The sequence below is a fragment of the Oncorhynchus mykiss genome, chromosome 6, assembly GCF_057628025.1.
Source record: "Oncorhynchus mykiss isolate SJ-2025 chromosome 6, ASM5762802v1, whole genome shotgun sequence".
In the NCBI taxonomy this organism is placed as follows: domain Eukaryota; kingdom Metazoa; phylum Chordata; class Actinopteri; order Salmoniformes; family Salmonidae; genus Oncorhynchus; species Oncorhynchus mykiss.
The window spans coordinates 21,188,445-21,202,698 of NC_143027.1; the positions used below are offsets into that span (position 1 = coordinate 21,188,445).

The following is a 14,254-nucleotide window of genomic DNA, read 5'->3' on the forward strand; positions in this document are numbered from 1 at the left end:
AAGTGTGCTGGGGTCAGGGGTTGTGGTTCATCCACCCCATTGTGCACGAAGGTCAGAGGCCTAGAATTTAGGATAGCTTCAACCTCTGTCAGGACTGTGCATATCTCTTCAAAATTAAGTGAAGCTCTCCCAAGAACCTTTCGCAGGCATGTTTTTACTGACCTGACGAGTCTTTCCCAGAATCCGCCCCACCAGGCTGCTCGCTCTGCGATGAACCTCCAGGTGATGCCCCTTTCTGAGAAGAACGCCAAGAGTTGGGCTCTTCGATTGCCTTCCACAGCTCTTTCAAGTCCTGATCAGCTCTCTTGAACGTTTTTGCATTGTCTGAGTAGATTACCTTGCATAATCCTCTCCTTGAGATGAATCTTTTTAGAGCTAACAAGAATGTCTCTGTTGACTGCTCTGAGACCAGTTCCAAATGCACTGCTCTGGTTACAGCACAAGTGAACAGTGCAATGTATGACTTCTTCACAGAACCATTTTCTTTCACATAGAGCGGTCCTGCAAAATCCACACCTGTGACTTCGAATGGTGGGGATTCAGTTATTCTGTCTTTTGGTAAAGGCGCAGTGACCTGCTGTCCGGCCCTTGCCTTGAATCTCTTGCACACTATACATCTTGCCACTGTGCTCTTGACTAGCTGCCTAGCACTCAAGATCCAGTATCGCTCTCTGATTTGTACGAGTGTCTCTTGCTCCAGAATGCATCACCTTCTCATGTTGGTACTGTATCAGCATTTCTGAGTATCTGGACTTATTGGGCAGAACCCATGGGTGCTGCTCTCTGAATGTGAAGTTGGACTGTTGCAGTCTTCCTCCTACACTGAGTAGTTCGTGTTCGTCCAGGAAAGGTTTCAGTTCTCTGATTTTACAGTCATTGTTTAGGCTTTTTCCTGCCTTCAGTAGTTTGATCTCCTGTCCGAAACTCTGTTGTTGTGTTACCTTAATCCAGTACTTTTCTGCATCGAACAGTTCGTCAGCAGTCAGTTCACCTTGCATCTTTATGGTTGTACGAGCATTGGCTATGAATCTCTTTATCCAGGCGGTGACTCTGAACACTCTTTTCAGTTTGCTGTACCTTTCAAGCTCCAACACAGGTTCAGTGCTGTCTGTGCTGTTTGCTGCGAGTTGTACAGTAGCCTGGCAACTGGACTTGAGTTCTATATTCACCTCATCCGGAACCTTGTTATCATCAGTCTCTTCGGACTGATTGGGTGATGTCAGAATTCTGGGTCCATTCCACCATAGCTCGCTCTGTGTCAAGTTTCTAACAGTTTGTCCTCTTGTAGGGAGGTCAGCTGGATTAGTTGTCCCTTCAATATGTGACCATGACTCTGGATTGGTCAAGGACTGGATCTCCGTCACTCTGTTCGCAACAAACTGTTTCCATTTCTGAGCTGAGCTGCAAATCCAATGCAGCACGATCATCGAGTCTGTCCACATGTTAATCTGTTTTTCTTCCATTTTCAGTGTGGTCATCAAGTTGTTTGCTAGTCTCGCTCCAATCACAGCTCCCATGAGCTCCAGGCGTGGCAGCGTCATTTTCTTAAGTGGGGCTACCCTGGACTTGGATGCGACTAGACTTGTTGTTTCCCTGTCTTGTGACTCACCTTGCAAGTAAGCTACTGCACTGTAAGCCCTTTCACTTGCATCACAGAACACGTGTAGTTTCAGGGTGTGGTTATTCTGTGGCCACATGTCTGTTCGGTACCACCTTGGTATGGTGAGCTGGTGTAACTGGTGTAGTTCTGAACACCACTGTTGCCATTCTCGTGTCAGATCAGGTGGTAATTCTTCGTCCCAGCTGAGTCCCCTCTCCCACATTTCCTGGAACATGCACTTGATCCTGATGGTGAAGGGAGTTAAGAAACCAAGAGAAGATACGTGCAGACGACTGCAGAACACTTCTCTTTGTGTTTTCCTTTTGCCTTAGAATGCTCAGTAGTGGCCTGAGGTCAAACACAAAGTCATCCGTTTCCGGCCTCCATACTAAACCTAAAACCTTCAGCGCTAATCCTTGTGTTTCTAGCGTCAATGGGTGATCAGTTGTCGTACTCTCCTCCCATTTTGTTTTCAATTCAGGAGAATTGGTCATCCACTTGCAGAGGTCCATGCCTGCATTCGACAGCATTCGCTTTGCAGTTGTTGTCACAAGGTAAGCCTCTTCAACATTGCGTGAACTTGCAATGAAGTCATCTACGTAGAGTGACTCTCTCAGTATCTCTACAACTTCTGGTTGTTCTGTTTCATATTGTTTCAGGTGCTTCCTGATTGTAGCTGCCAGCAAAAATGGACTTGGGGAAGCTCCAAATACCACTCTTTTCATCCTCAGCACACGCAGCTCCTCTTCATTTTCTCCCCTTGGTGGGCCAGTGAGCCATAGAAATCTCACGGCGTCTCTGTCTCTCTCTGCTAGGGATATCTGCAGGAAAGCTTTCTTGATGTCTGCCATGAATGCGATCTCATGTAGTCTGAACTTTATCAGAACGCTGAGCAGATCCGGATTCAGGTTCGGTCCTGTGAGTAGACAGTCATTGAGAGATGGACAGCCATCTTCATGGGACGAGGCATCAAACACCACTCTCAGTTTTGTTGTCACCTTATCTTCTCGTAGTACTGCATGGTGAGGTAAGTAGTATTTTACGTTGTCTGCACTTGATGCGTTGTCCTTGGGCACGTCCTCTGCCATATCTTGTTGTAAGTAGTCTTCTACTACTTCATTGTATCTGCTGTACAACGTCACATCCTTCTTCAGTCTTTTCTTCAGACCTTCAAACCGTTTCTTGGCGATTCTATAGTTGTCTTGGAGTTCTGGCATTTCTCGTTTCCATGGCAACTCCACATGGTATCGCCCAACTTTGAAGGTGGTTGTTTCCTCAAACCTTTGTAGAGCCTCGTTTTCCTCTGAGTTCTGTGTTTTCTCGCTTAGAATACCCAGAGACTCAAGCTCCCAGAATGCATGCAATTGCTTGGAGACTAGTGTGTCTTCATCAAGTGGGATGAACATGCAAGTTGCCTCGGCGACACTTGACATGGACACGGGTCCCTGCACCGACCATCCAAAGGTGCTCTCTAAAGCAACTAGCGTCTCCGTCAGTCGCTCCACTCTGCCTGATACTATCTGCCAGTAGTAGTCTGCTCCTATCAGGACAGAGAGTTCAGGATCATTGTCATCTCCTGCAAAGTCTGCGAGCTGCAGTCCCCTTTTACTGAGCTCATGCTGAATCCGTTCACCCGGAACCTTCATCACAGCTGTGCACACTTGTGGGGTTTCAATTGCCTCTATCTCTATTCTCTGCTGTTTGTCCCAGACATTCTCCAAGATGACTTTCACTGTGTTGCGTTGGGATGTTGCTGGGGCAGAGGAGCCAAACGTGTGAAGAGTGAGTGCCTCTTGTCTGATTACTGGTAGCTTCAAGCCCTTCACAAAGTTTTCATGTATGAAGCTTCTCTGACTGCCTCCATCTAGTAAGCAACGAGCTATCTTCCTGCCCGATGGGCCTTCTACCCATGCCTTTGCCGTTTGTAGCAACACAGTGTTCTGTCCATCTGGTTTCATCTTCACTGAATGGGGAATAACTGAGGAAACAACAGCATCTACAGAAACAGTAGGGGGTTGCACCTCCCTCCTCTTACTGGTACAAACCGCAATGTGATGTCTGCTTCCACATGTTGCACATGACACATCTTTGACTTTACAGAATTTTGCTATGTGTCTCTGTCCTAAACATACAAAGCATCTTCCCATGTTCTTTAGTTTCTCTTTGCGTGTAGCAATATTGTAGTCAGTGCAGTTTTCTGATTTGTGGTCTGCACTGTCACAAAATAGACACGTTTGTTGTTCCTTCTGGCTGGTTGTATGCAGTGCTGCAGCAGAGGGCATGTTGGGTCTTTTTGGTTTCATTTCATTGGAGAAGCATGACTTGTTCCATGGTTTGCTCTCTTTCTGTTGGTTGTATGATCTTGTCATTTGTAGCGCTCTCTCCCTGCTCTGAACCTCTTTCTGTAGGAAACTGATAATCTCAGACACTTTCCATTCATCATCTACTCCCCTCTGACGACTATAGTCAAGAGCTATGTCCTCTGGAATCATCTGCAGTAATATTGGGAATAGTAGGCTTCCATAGGTTTCTGACATTACACCCAGTGATTCCAGGCTCCTAATCTGAATTTCACATTCATCATATAGCTGCCTCAATGCATTTAGATCAGAGGATTTCTTCACAGGTGTGAGATTCAGCAGCCTTGACATATGAGCACTAATCACAAGATCTTTCCTTCCAAATCTGCTCTTGAGTAGAGCGATTGCATTATCATAGTTACTGTCTGTTAACATCAGTCCTGCTACTGCCTTTGCAGCTGGTCCAGTGAGATATGTTTTCAGATAGGTCAACTTCTCTTTTTTACACAGTGAATCATTGTTGTGAATAGCAGTCTCATATTGGCTCCAAAACTCCTGCCACATACTGACATCTCCATAGAATTTCTCAATAATCAACTTCGGTAGCCTTACTGATTGTCTCTGTGATATGTTTGAGTTAGCGTCACTCACCCGGGCTGGTAGTGGATTGACGTCCTGTTTCTTCGTTATCACTCTTTGTGCACGGCTCTTCAGCATGATAATGCGTTCTTTGTAATCCTCCGTGCATGCAATCTCTGCCTCCAATCCGTCCAATGGCGTTAACTGTTCAATTTCACGATCGAGCTCAAACAAACTGTCCTCCTTAGCGGATAGCAATTCCAACAATGTACTCAAGTGATCGGTATCCGGATTTGACTGGGATATTTTCACGTCAATCTGATTCAAAATCCGCGTTGTTGCGCCTCGAATGGTACCCCGCTTTCGTCTCATTCTTTCTGCTTCATGCCGACGTTCCTCCTCAGCCATTTCAGCCACTTCTTCGTCGCAGCTCATGTCCCGGGTTTCGGCACCAACTTTCAGATTAACTAACTTCTTAGTAATGACTCGGGACATCGGGTTTGATACGAAAGCTTATTTTAGTAAGAATACTTGTTTACGTTACATTTAACAACAATTGTTTTGGTACAGAGCAATGCTGGTAAGATGCTGTTGGAAAATCAGCCACAATCACCCGCACCTGCACATAATTGGCGCGTTATCACTCATTCCTCTCGCAAGGCATTCTGGGACTTGCAGTCAAAAAGCGTAATTCAACACAACCCAATACAATTACATATGCAAATAAATCTAAAGAAATATCTTTAGATACAGCTCAAAGAATAAACTTAAACATTAACTCTGTAACACATTAAAGTTACAACAGTGGGAAGCATTGGCGCTAACATGGGCCAGCATCCCCGTGGAACGTTTTTGACACTTTGTATAGTCCATAACCTGACAAATTGAGGCGGTTTTGAGTGCCAAAGAGAGTGCACCTTAATATTAAGGTGTTTGTACAAAACATTACAATCAGTAAGGCGGCAGGTAGCCTAGCGGTTAGAGCGTTGGGCCAGTAACCGAAAGGTTGTTGGTCCAAATGCCCCAGCCGAGAAAGTGAAAAATCTGTATGCCCTTGAGCAAGGCACGTAACCTTAATTTGCTCCAGGGGCACTGTACTACTAGGGCTGACTGTAAAACAATTAGGGTTGACCCCAATTAGTCGTTTTTGTAGAGAAGTAGCAAATAAACATATTTTTTTATGGCACACGAGACACCTGTCTGATTCGCGCCCATCTCGGTGAACTAATCCATTGCGGACGCCAAGACTGTGGCTAAGATGCACAATGCATGTCTCTCTCCAGAATGAGCTCTCTCCCTCCAATTTGTGCACATTCATTGTTTCATAACTCCATTGTGTGAGTTGTCTGTGTTTGATTGTTAGTGTGTATCAATTACCCATTACATACAGTATATCACCAATTGTACATTTACTGTTAATTCCTATCATTTCTATTCTAAAATGTTTGTTTGGTTACAGTAATTTCTGTTAAATCATTCATTTACTGTTCTCATTGTCAGAGGGGACACGTTGTTTGCAGACCACACAACCTGTTTACACTTGTGAGAAACAAGTTTTGGTTAATTCCATTCATTCCAGCTTTTGTGTGGAGTGCTCCTGTCAATGTTGAGTTAGGACATTCACCTTATTATGTATAGGAGTAGGCCTTTAGGCTACCTGGCCTGCGCCCAAATGTAGCCAAACAGTAGTTAATTTTCTGAAATCACATAGACACACCCTATTTGGAAAAATGCATTTTAAAATGTCTACCAATCAATTGGTGGAAAGAACAGATGACTTTCGGTCAACCAATATTTTTTGTCGGGGACAGCCCTACAAACAACACATTTTCACTACACCTAACCGGTGTGTGTGACAAAACTATTTACATTTTTTTTTATGCATACCTACATTCAGATATAGATCTCTCTGTTCAATATCACTTAGCCTTCCATTTCCTGACCGGTTTTCTGGGATAGGGATGTCGTTTCTATGTGCCAATTTCTAGGCAAGTTCACTGCAATTGAGGCTACTAAGCTCATGAAACTGGTCTGCAAGATTCTTGATATGTTTAGTAAGTTCAGACTCCATGTCATCAGATAAGACCTTTTGTGCCTCTACTGCTCTATCATAGCTTCTCTTACGCACAGGTACATGTTTTGTTTTCCTTTTTGTCAATCTACTTCAGTGTCATTCAGTTATTTTTATCATCCATTGCTGCTGCTTGTACTTCTTCCCTTCTGTCACTTCCTTGGCTGCTCTTTCAATAACCTTAAGGGGGGCTTGTTGCATGATATCTGCTCTGTAACAAAAATGCGTTCATATGCATGACACAATGCAAAAATACTATTCGTATTATGCATCAACCTGACAAAAATGTCATCATAATTTGTATGGTGGCCATTGGCTCAACTTACCCCTAGGCAAACATTTTTACTATATTAGCCCAATACAGCTACAAGGATGCACTTTCATGCTATGTTTAGGACCTCATCTTGTAGCTTATAGAGACCCCAACTGATTTATAAATCAATCTAATTCAGTTTAGACACAAGCATCATGAAATCTCTTAACACAATAAATTAATTTGACTTTGAAAATCTTTTTTATTTTACCTAATTTGCTAACCACATGTACCATGTGGGATTTTCCTTTACATAATCCATGAAATGATGACCTCTTCCTAAATATTTGGTCACATTTATTAATTTTGTTTCCTAGAAACAAAGGGTTGCTCAACTAACTCTTTGGAGCAACTTACCTGGCACTCTCCCCTACATAGAAAGTTGTCTAAAGTGCATACAGATCTGGGCTATAATGATCTGTCTGATAGGATTGTGTGTCAAGGTTAGGGTCAATTCGAATTGAAGTCAGGGAGTCTATTCAGGGAGTAAACAAAAATTCTGAAAAATTTCATCTATTTTCTATTTCTACCAAAAAGCAGAAGCTATTTATTTGAAGTGACTTCAACTGAATTGATGTGTGTGTTGTTGTAGTTCTTTTGAGCCAAGCAAATTCTATGTACGAGAGATGGAGAGTTTTATTAATTTATTGGAAATGAAATACAGAAATATCTCATTTATATAAGTATTCACACCCCTGAGTAAATACATGTTAAAATCACCTTTGGCAGTGATTAACAGCTATGGGTCTTTCTGAGTAAGTCTCTAAATTGGCAGATGGCAGTTTAAAGTGACTCAAATCCTATTTATTTGCATATCTGATTTGAATCTTATTTTTTCCTGCAGTCTGAACAGCCAAAAAGCACATGGAATCTGATATTTCAAGCCACATTTAAAACCAGCTTTGTAGGTGGTTTGAAGTCAACTACAAATCTGATTCCTGGCCATGTGACTTGTTTGAACGGTCAAATCTGACTTCAAGTTGGTTTTTCGACTGTTTTTCGACATATCTTGTTGCTTGCTAGGTCCATGTGGTAGCTAACTAGCTTGTTAATTGTTCACAAACAAATGTGGGAATGTGCTAGAAAACTAAACAGCTACCTAGCAAGTTGGATCGTCTTATCCTATCAAGGTTTAAAAGTGTTCTTACTCTATGATTTGGAACATTCAAATTGCTACGTAACTTCTGAGTGATGGGAAGCACAACCACAACAAAACAGCCTACACAATTGCGCACACCCATTATTACTGTGACAACTAGCATAGCCTTTTCAGCAAATGACTGCTGTCAGAACACACACATCCAATTTGGTCACTTGTAACTGTTTGGACAGTCAGTAGTCCGACACGGATTTGAAAAACAAACTCATTTGAGCATTAAGCCCTGCGGTGTGAAAAAGGCTGAAGAGCTTTGTACACCTGGGTTGTCCAATATTTGTACATTATTATTTTTACAATTCTTCAAGCTCTGCCAAGTTGGATGTTGATCATTGCTAGACAGCCATATTCAAGTCTTGCCACATATTTTCAAGCACATTGCTGAAGGCTGGGCCTAATATAGTGTGAGGTCATACAACAAGTTTTGTAATGATTCCTATGTTGATGATGTAAGTAATATTTGCTGGTCTATGGTGTGTAATGAGGAGCAACCAGATGCTGCACTTGACACATTTATGAAATTGTCTGTCCATAATACAGACTTCTCAGACTGGTCTGCCTTAACAGCACTATCGACAAGGCAGGTCCTACAAGCCCTTGTTTTGTCACACCTCAACTACTATTCAGTTGTGTGGTCAGGTGCCACAAATAGGGACTTAGGAAAATGACAATTGGCTTAGAACAGGGCAGCACGGCTGGCCCTCGGATGTACACCGATAGCTAAGATTAATAATATGCATGTCAATTTCTCCTGGCTCAAAATGGAGGAGAGATTGACCTCATCACTACTTGTATTTGTGAAAGGTATTGACATGTTGAATGCACCCAGCTGTCTGTTTGAACTACTGGCACACAGCTCAGACACCCATGCATACCCCAGAAGACATGCCAACAGAGGTCTCTTCAGTCTTCAAATCCAGAACAGACTATGGGAGGCGCATAGTACTACATAGAGCCGTGACTGCATGGAGCTCTATTCCGCATCAAGTAACTCATGCAAGCAGTAAAATTAGATTTTAAAAAACAAAAATAAACCTTATGGAACAGCGGGGACTGTGAAGAGAGACAAACAGACACATGCATACACACACACACACACACACACACACACACACATGGATTTTGTGTTGTAGATATGTGGTAGTAGACTAGTGGCCTGAGGGCACACACTTAATGTGTTGTGAATGTATTGTAATGTTTTTTAAGCAAGTTGAGGTTACAAATGCCTTAATTTAGCAGGATCCAGCAGCAGCTAATGGGGATTCATAATAAATACAATTAACTAAGGGTTGAATACTTATTGACTCCAGACATTTTAGCTTTTCAAATTGTTTTTATAAAAAAATATATACGTAATTCCACTTTGACATGGGGTGTTGTGTGTAGGTCAGTGACACCTGTGGGTGTATACTGTATATGAAGTAACACATTTAGGGCCCTTCTCGGGAGGGCCATTCTCACCCAGACCACATTAGAGTAGCTGACCCTCAACTGCAGTTTTTATAACTTCCTCTTCGTATGCAGTCACTACCATGTCTGAAGGTTTTTTTTCCCCACTGTATACAAAATATACAATTGCTGGGATGGCACCTTTCTCACCTTCTCTCATGTAGCCTGAGAAGCAATCCTCTGCTTGTTATAGTCATTGGTTACTCAGGAAGAGTTAAGTGAAAGAACAGACGTAGCTACCTGTTTTTAGATTTCTATTGTTGTGGAAATTCTACACAGGACACTCAAAGTCAATCTTAAATTAATCATTGTTTATTTACAGTTAACTGGAGATGTTCCAATAAACTTGATGCACCATAGAGCTCCTGACAGATGTGTACTATCGGGGCAGTCCCATTTAGATCTCTTATATCCTGCTTATATACATGTTACATAGGCATGATTTAACTTATTCATAATTCATCATTAACATTTGGTTCATGCATGTGACAGACCAATACCTCACAAGGCTTCTTGTCTCCAAGCTGAGACCTTGAAACTGAGATATCCTTTCGTTCTCAAAACAAGGTTCTGGGTGTACTGCCGAATTGCAGATACTGATAGTGAGGATTCGTTCAATCAGTTACTTGCATGAACACAGAAATTGGTTATTAGAAAAGCACAAACATAACATTTTCCATCACACTATGCTTGCCTTGAATAGTGCAGTTTTAAGCTCTGTCGCTTTCTTATTTGTCTGAACATGTTTATCTTTCCTAGATCATTCTCTTCCCCATTTCCAAATCGATCCCTATCAACTATCCATCCGAGAGCTATTCTGCTACCTGTTTCTTTTGAATACTTTTTTTCATGTAGTCATTCATGCATCCTATATTTATACAGGTGATGCCCGTCTGATCCTTTTCGATGTAGTCTACACCAGTACCTATGGGTATGGGGTCAGAGGTTAAGTTGGTTTTAATCCTTTCTCTGTTTCTCAGATAGGAGGTGGGAAGAACATCCACCCAGTGGTGACCAAGGTGGCCGAGGGTGTTATTGAAGAGTCCAGGGCTCTGCGTCTCCAACCCTTCAACGAGTACAGGAAGAGGTTCAACCTGAGGCCCTACACATCTTTCTCTGACTTCACTGGTAAGACTACATATTTAGAGTTTTGGAAATTACGATGATACTAAAAGCTTCTATAGAACCATTTACCGGCTGCATCATAAAAGGTTGCATGCGCAGTTGGTATTGGTATTAGTCTTTTATTAGGATCCCCATTAGCTGTTGCAAAAGCAGCAGCTCCTCTTCCTGGGGTCTACACAAAACATGACACATGACATAGTACAGAACATTAATAGATGACAATAGCTCAAGGACAGAACTGCATCAGTATTTTACTTTTTATTTTATTTTTTACAAAAGGCACATGTAGCCTACATATCAATACATACACACAAACCGTTCATAATCAGAAACCTCTTTGTTTACGAAGCAGTGGATACAATCACATGCAACTTCAAATGCAGATCGTGTAAGTAAACTAACACTTAATCAGATGGTTATCGTCTAAAACATTGCAAATGTCATGAGAGGATTGATTACCTAGCAAGCCAGGGAGGGGAGGTAAAATATCCCAAATAGAGCTAGATAAATCCAGAAATATAATATACTTGTTGATCATAGCTATAGCCATTAGCCTTGCTTGTTTTCATGGTCATCACTCACTCATTGTTAATTTTATCAAGGTCTCGACTAGAGGTCGACCGATTATGATTTTTCAACACCGATACCGATTATTAGAGGACCAAAAAAGCCGATATTGGCCGATTCTTTAAAAATATATTATATTGTATATTGAATATGTTTCATTATTTACTTTAGGCTAAATTGATTTTATTTATGTATTATAATAAGTTAAAATAAGTGTTCATTCAGTATTGTTGTAATTGTCATTATTACACATTTTTAAAAAGTATATATATATATATATATATATATATATATATATATATATAACAACTTTTAAAAAATGTGTAATAATGACAATTACAACAATACTGAATTAACACTTACTTTAACTTAATATAATACATAAATAAAATCAATTTAGCCTAAAGTAAATAATGAAACATATTCAATTTGGTTTAAATAATGCAAAAACAATGTGTTGGAGAAGAAAGTAAACGTTTCAGTTCCTTGCTCAGAACATGAGAACATATGAAAGCTGGTGGTTCCTTTTAACATGAGTCTTCAATATTCCCAGGTAAGAAGTTTTAGGTTGTAGTTATTACAGGAATTATAGGACTATTTCCCTCTATACCATTTGTATTTCATTAACCTTTGACTATTGATGTTCTTATAGGCACCATAGTATTGCCAGTGTAACAGTATAGCTTCCGTCCCTCTCCTCGCTCCTCCCTGGGCTCGAACCAGCAACACAACGACAACAGCCACCATCGAAGCAGCGCGTTACCCATGCAGAGCAAGGGGAACAACTACTAGAAGGCTCAGAGCGAGTGATGTTTAAAACGCTATTAGCGCGCGCTAACTAGCTAGCCATTTCACTTCGGTTACACCAGCTTCATCTCGGGAGTTGATAGGCTTGAAGTCATAAACAGCACAATGCTTGACGCACAATGAAGAGCTGCTGGCAAAACACACTAAAGTGCTGTTTGAATGAATGTTTATGCGCCTGCTTCTGCCTACCACCGCTCAGTCAGATACTTCGATGCTTGTATGCTCAGTCAGATTATATGCATATATCATCAACCATGTGTAGTTAACTAGTGATTATGATTGATTGTTTTTTTTATAAGATAAGTTTAATGCTACCTAGCAACTTACCTTGGCTTACTGCATTCGCGTAACAGGCAGTCTCCTTGTGGAGTGCAACGAGAGAGGCAGGTCGTTATTGCGTTGGACTAGTTAACTGTAAGGTTGCAAGATTGCATTCCCCGAGCTGACAAGGGGAAAATCTGTCGTTCTGCCCCTGAAAGAGGCAGTTAACCCACCGTTCCTAGGCCGTCATTGAAAATAAGAATGTGTTCTTAACTGACTTGCCTAGTTAAATAAAGGTCTAAAAAATAAAATAAAAATCGGCACCCAAAAATACCGATTTCCAGATTGTTATGAAAACTTAATATCGGCCCTAATTAATCGGTCGACCTCTAGTCTCGACATCAGAATTAGCTATCCTGTGACAGAGCTTTTTGATGTCGGGATGCGTGCGCATCAATCAAACGTGACATTTGATGATAATCAGGAAATGGCTCCATGGAATCGGGTGCTCATCTGGGTAAAGTCATGAATCCAAAAAGACGGCAACAACCATATGTATTTTCTAATGCATAGTTGCTCTTTTACTAATGAAAAAGCTGACTCGTTTCGACCTCAATTGATGAAGCTTCGACAGACTGATTTGCGGTCGAAAGAGCACCTACAGTGCCACATGTTATTGTGTTACAGCCTGAATTTAAAATGTATTAAATTGAAATTTTGTGTCACTGGCTTACAATTTTTTTATAAATTAATAAAAAAGGAAAGGCTGAAATGTCTTGACTTACAGTTGAAGTTGGAAGTTTACATACACCTTAACCAAATACATTTAAAATCCCAGTAAAAAAATCCCTGTCTTAGGTCAGTTAGGAACACCACTTTTAAGAGTGTGAAATGTCAGAATAATCAAATCAAATTTAATTTGTCACATACACATGGTTAGCAGATGTTAATGTGAGTGTAGCGAAATGCTTGTGCTTCTAGTTCCGACCATGCAGTAATATCTAACAAGTAATCTAACCAAACAGTTTCACAACAACGACCTTATACACACAAGTGTAAAGGAATGAATAAGAATATGTACATAAAAATATATGAATGAGTGATGGCCAAATGGCATAGGCAAGATGCAGTAGATGGTATAGAGTACAGTATATACATATGAGATGAGTAATGTAGGGTGTGTAAACATTATATATAGTGGCATTGTTTAAAGTGGCTAGTGATATGTTTATTACATACATTTTTCCATTATTAAAGTGGCTAGAGTTGAGTCAGTATGTTGGCGACAGCCCCTCAATGTTCGTGATGGCTGTTTAACAGTCTGATGGCCTTGAGATAGAAGCTGTCTCCAACATACGGATCTCGCTTTCTGGATGATAACGGTGTGAATAGGCAGTGGCTCAGGTGGTTGTTGTCCTAGATTATCTTTTTGGCCTTCCTGTGACATCGGATGGTGTAGGTGTCCTGGAGGGCAGCTGGTTTGCCCCCGGTGATGCGTTGTGCAGACCTCACTACCCTCTGGAGAGCCTTACAGTTGTGGGCAGAGCAGTTGGCCCTCACATTCTCCCTGTAGGCCGTCTCATCGTTGTTGGTATTCAAGCCTACCACTGTAGTGTCGTCCACTACAGTTATGGATGAACAGGGAGTACAGGAGAGGGCTGAGAACACACCCTTGTGGGGCCCCAGTGTTGAGGATCAGCGGGGTGAAGATGTTGTTACCAACCCTCGCCACCTGGGGGCTGCCCGTCAGGAAGTCCAGGACCCATTTCATCTTTTATTTCTTTCATCACATTCCCAGTGTGTCAGAAGTTTACATACACTCAATTAGTATTTGGTAGCATTGCCTTTAACTGGTTTAACTTGGGTCAAACGTTTCTGGTAGCCTTCCACAAGCTTCCCACAATAATTTGGGTGAATTTTGGCCCATTCCTTCTGACAGAGCTGGTGTAACTGAGTCAGGTTTGTAGGCCTCCTTACTCGCACATGCTTTTTCAGCCCACAAATGTTCTATGGGATTGAGGTCAGG

At 41.5% G+C, this 14,254-nt stretch overlaps 1 protein-coding gene across 2 annotated transcripts in view; it reads left to right on the forward strand.

The window, feature by feature from the left end:
• ptgs1 (prostaglandin-endoperoxide synthase 1) overlaps positions 1–14,254 on the forward strand; it is a 58,606-nt gene that overhangs the window by 34,946 nt on the left and 9,406 nt on the right. For both annotated transcript variants that reach the window (XM_021605593.3, XM_090237208.1), the window contains exon 10: positions 10,449–10,596. In XM_021605593.3, the coding sequence (XP_021461268.1) occupies positions 10,449–10,596 (148 nt within the window). The remainder of the gene's footprint in view (positions 1–10,448; positions 10,597–14,254) is intronic.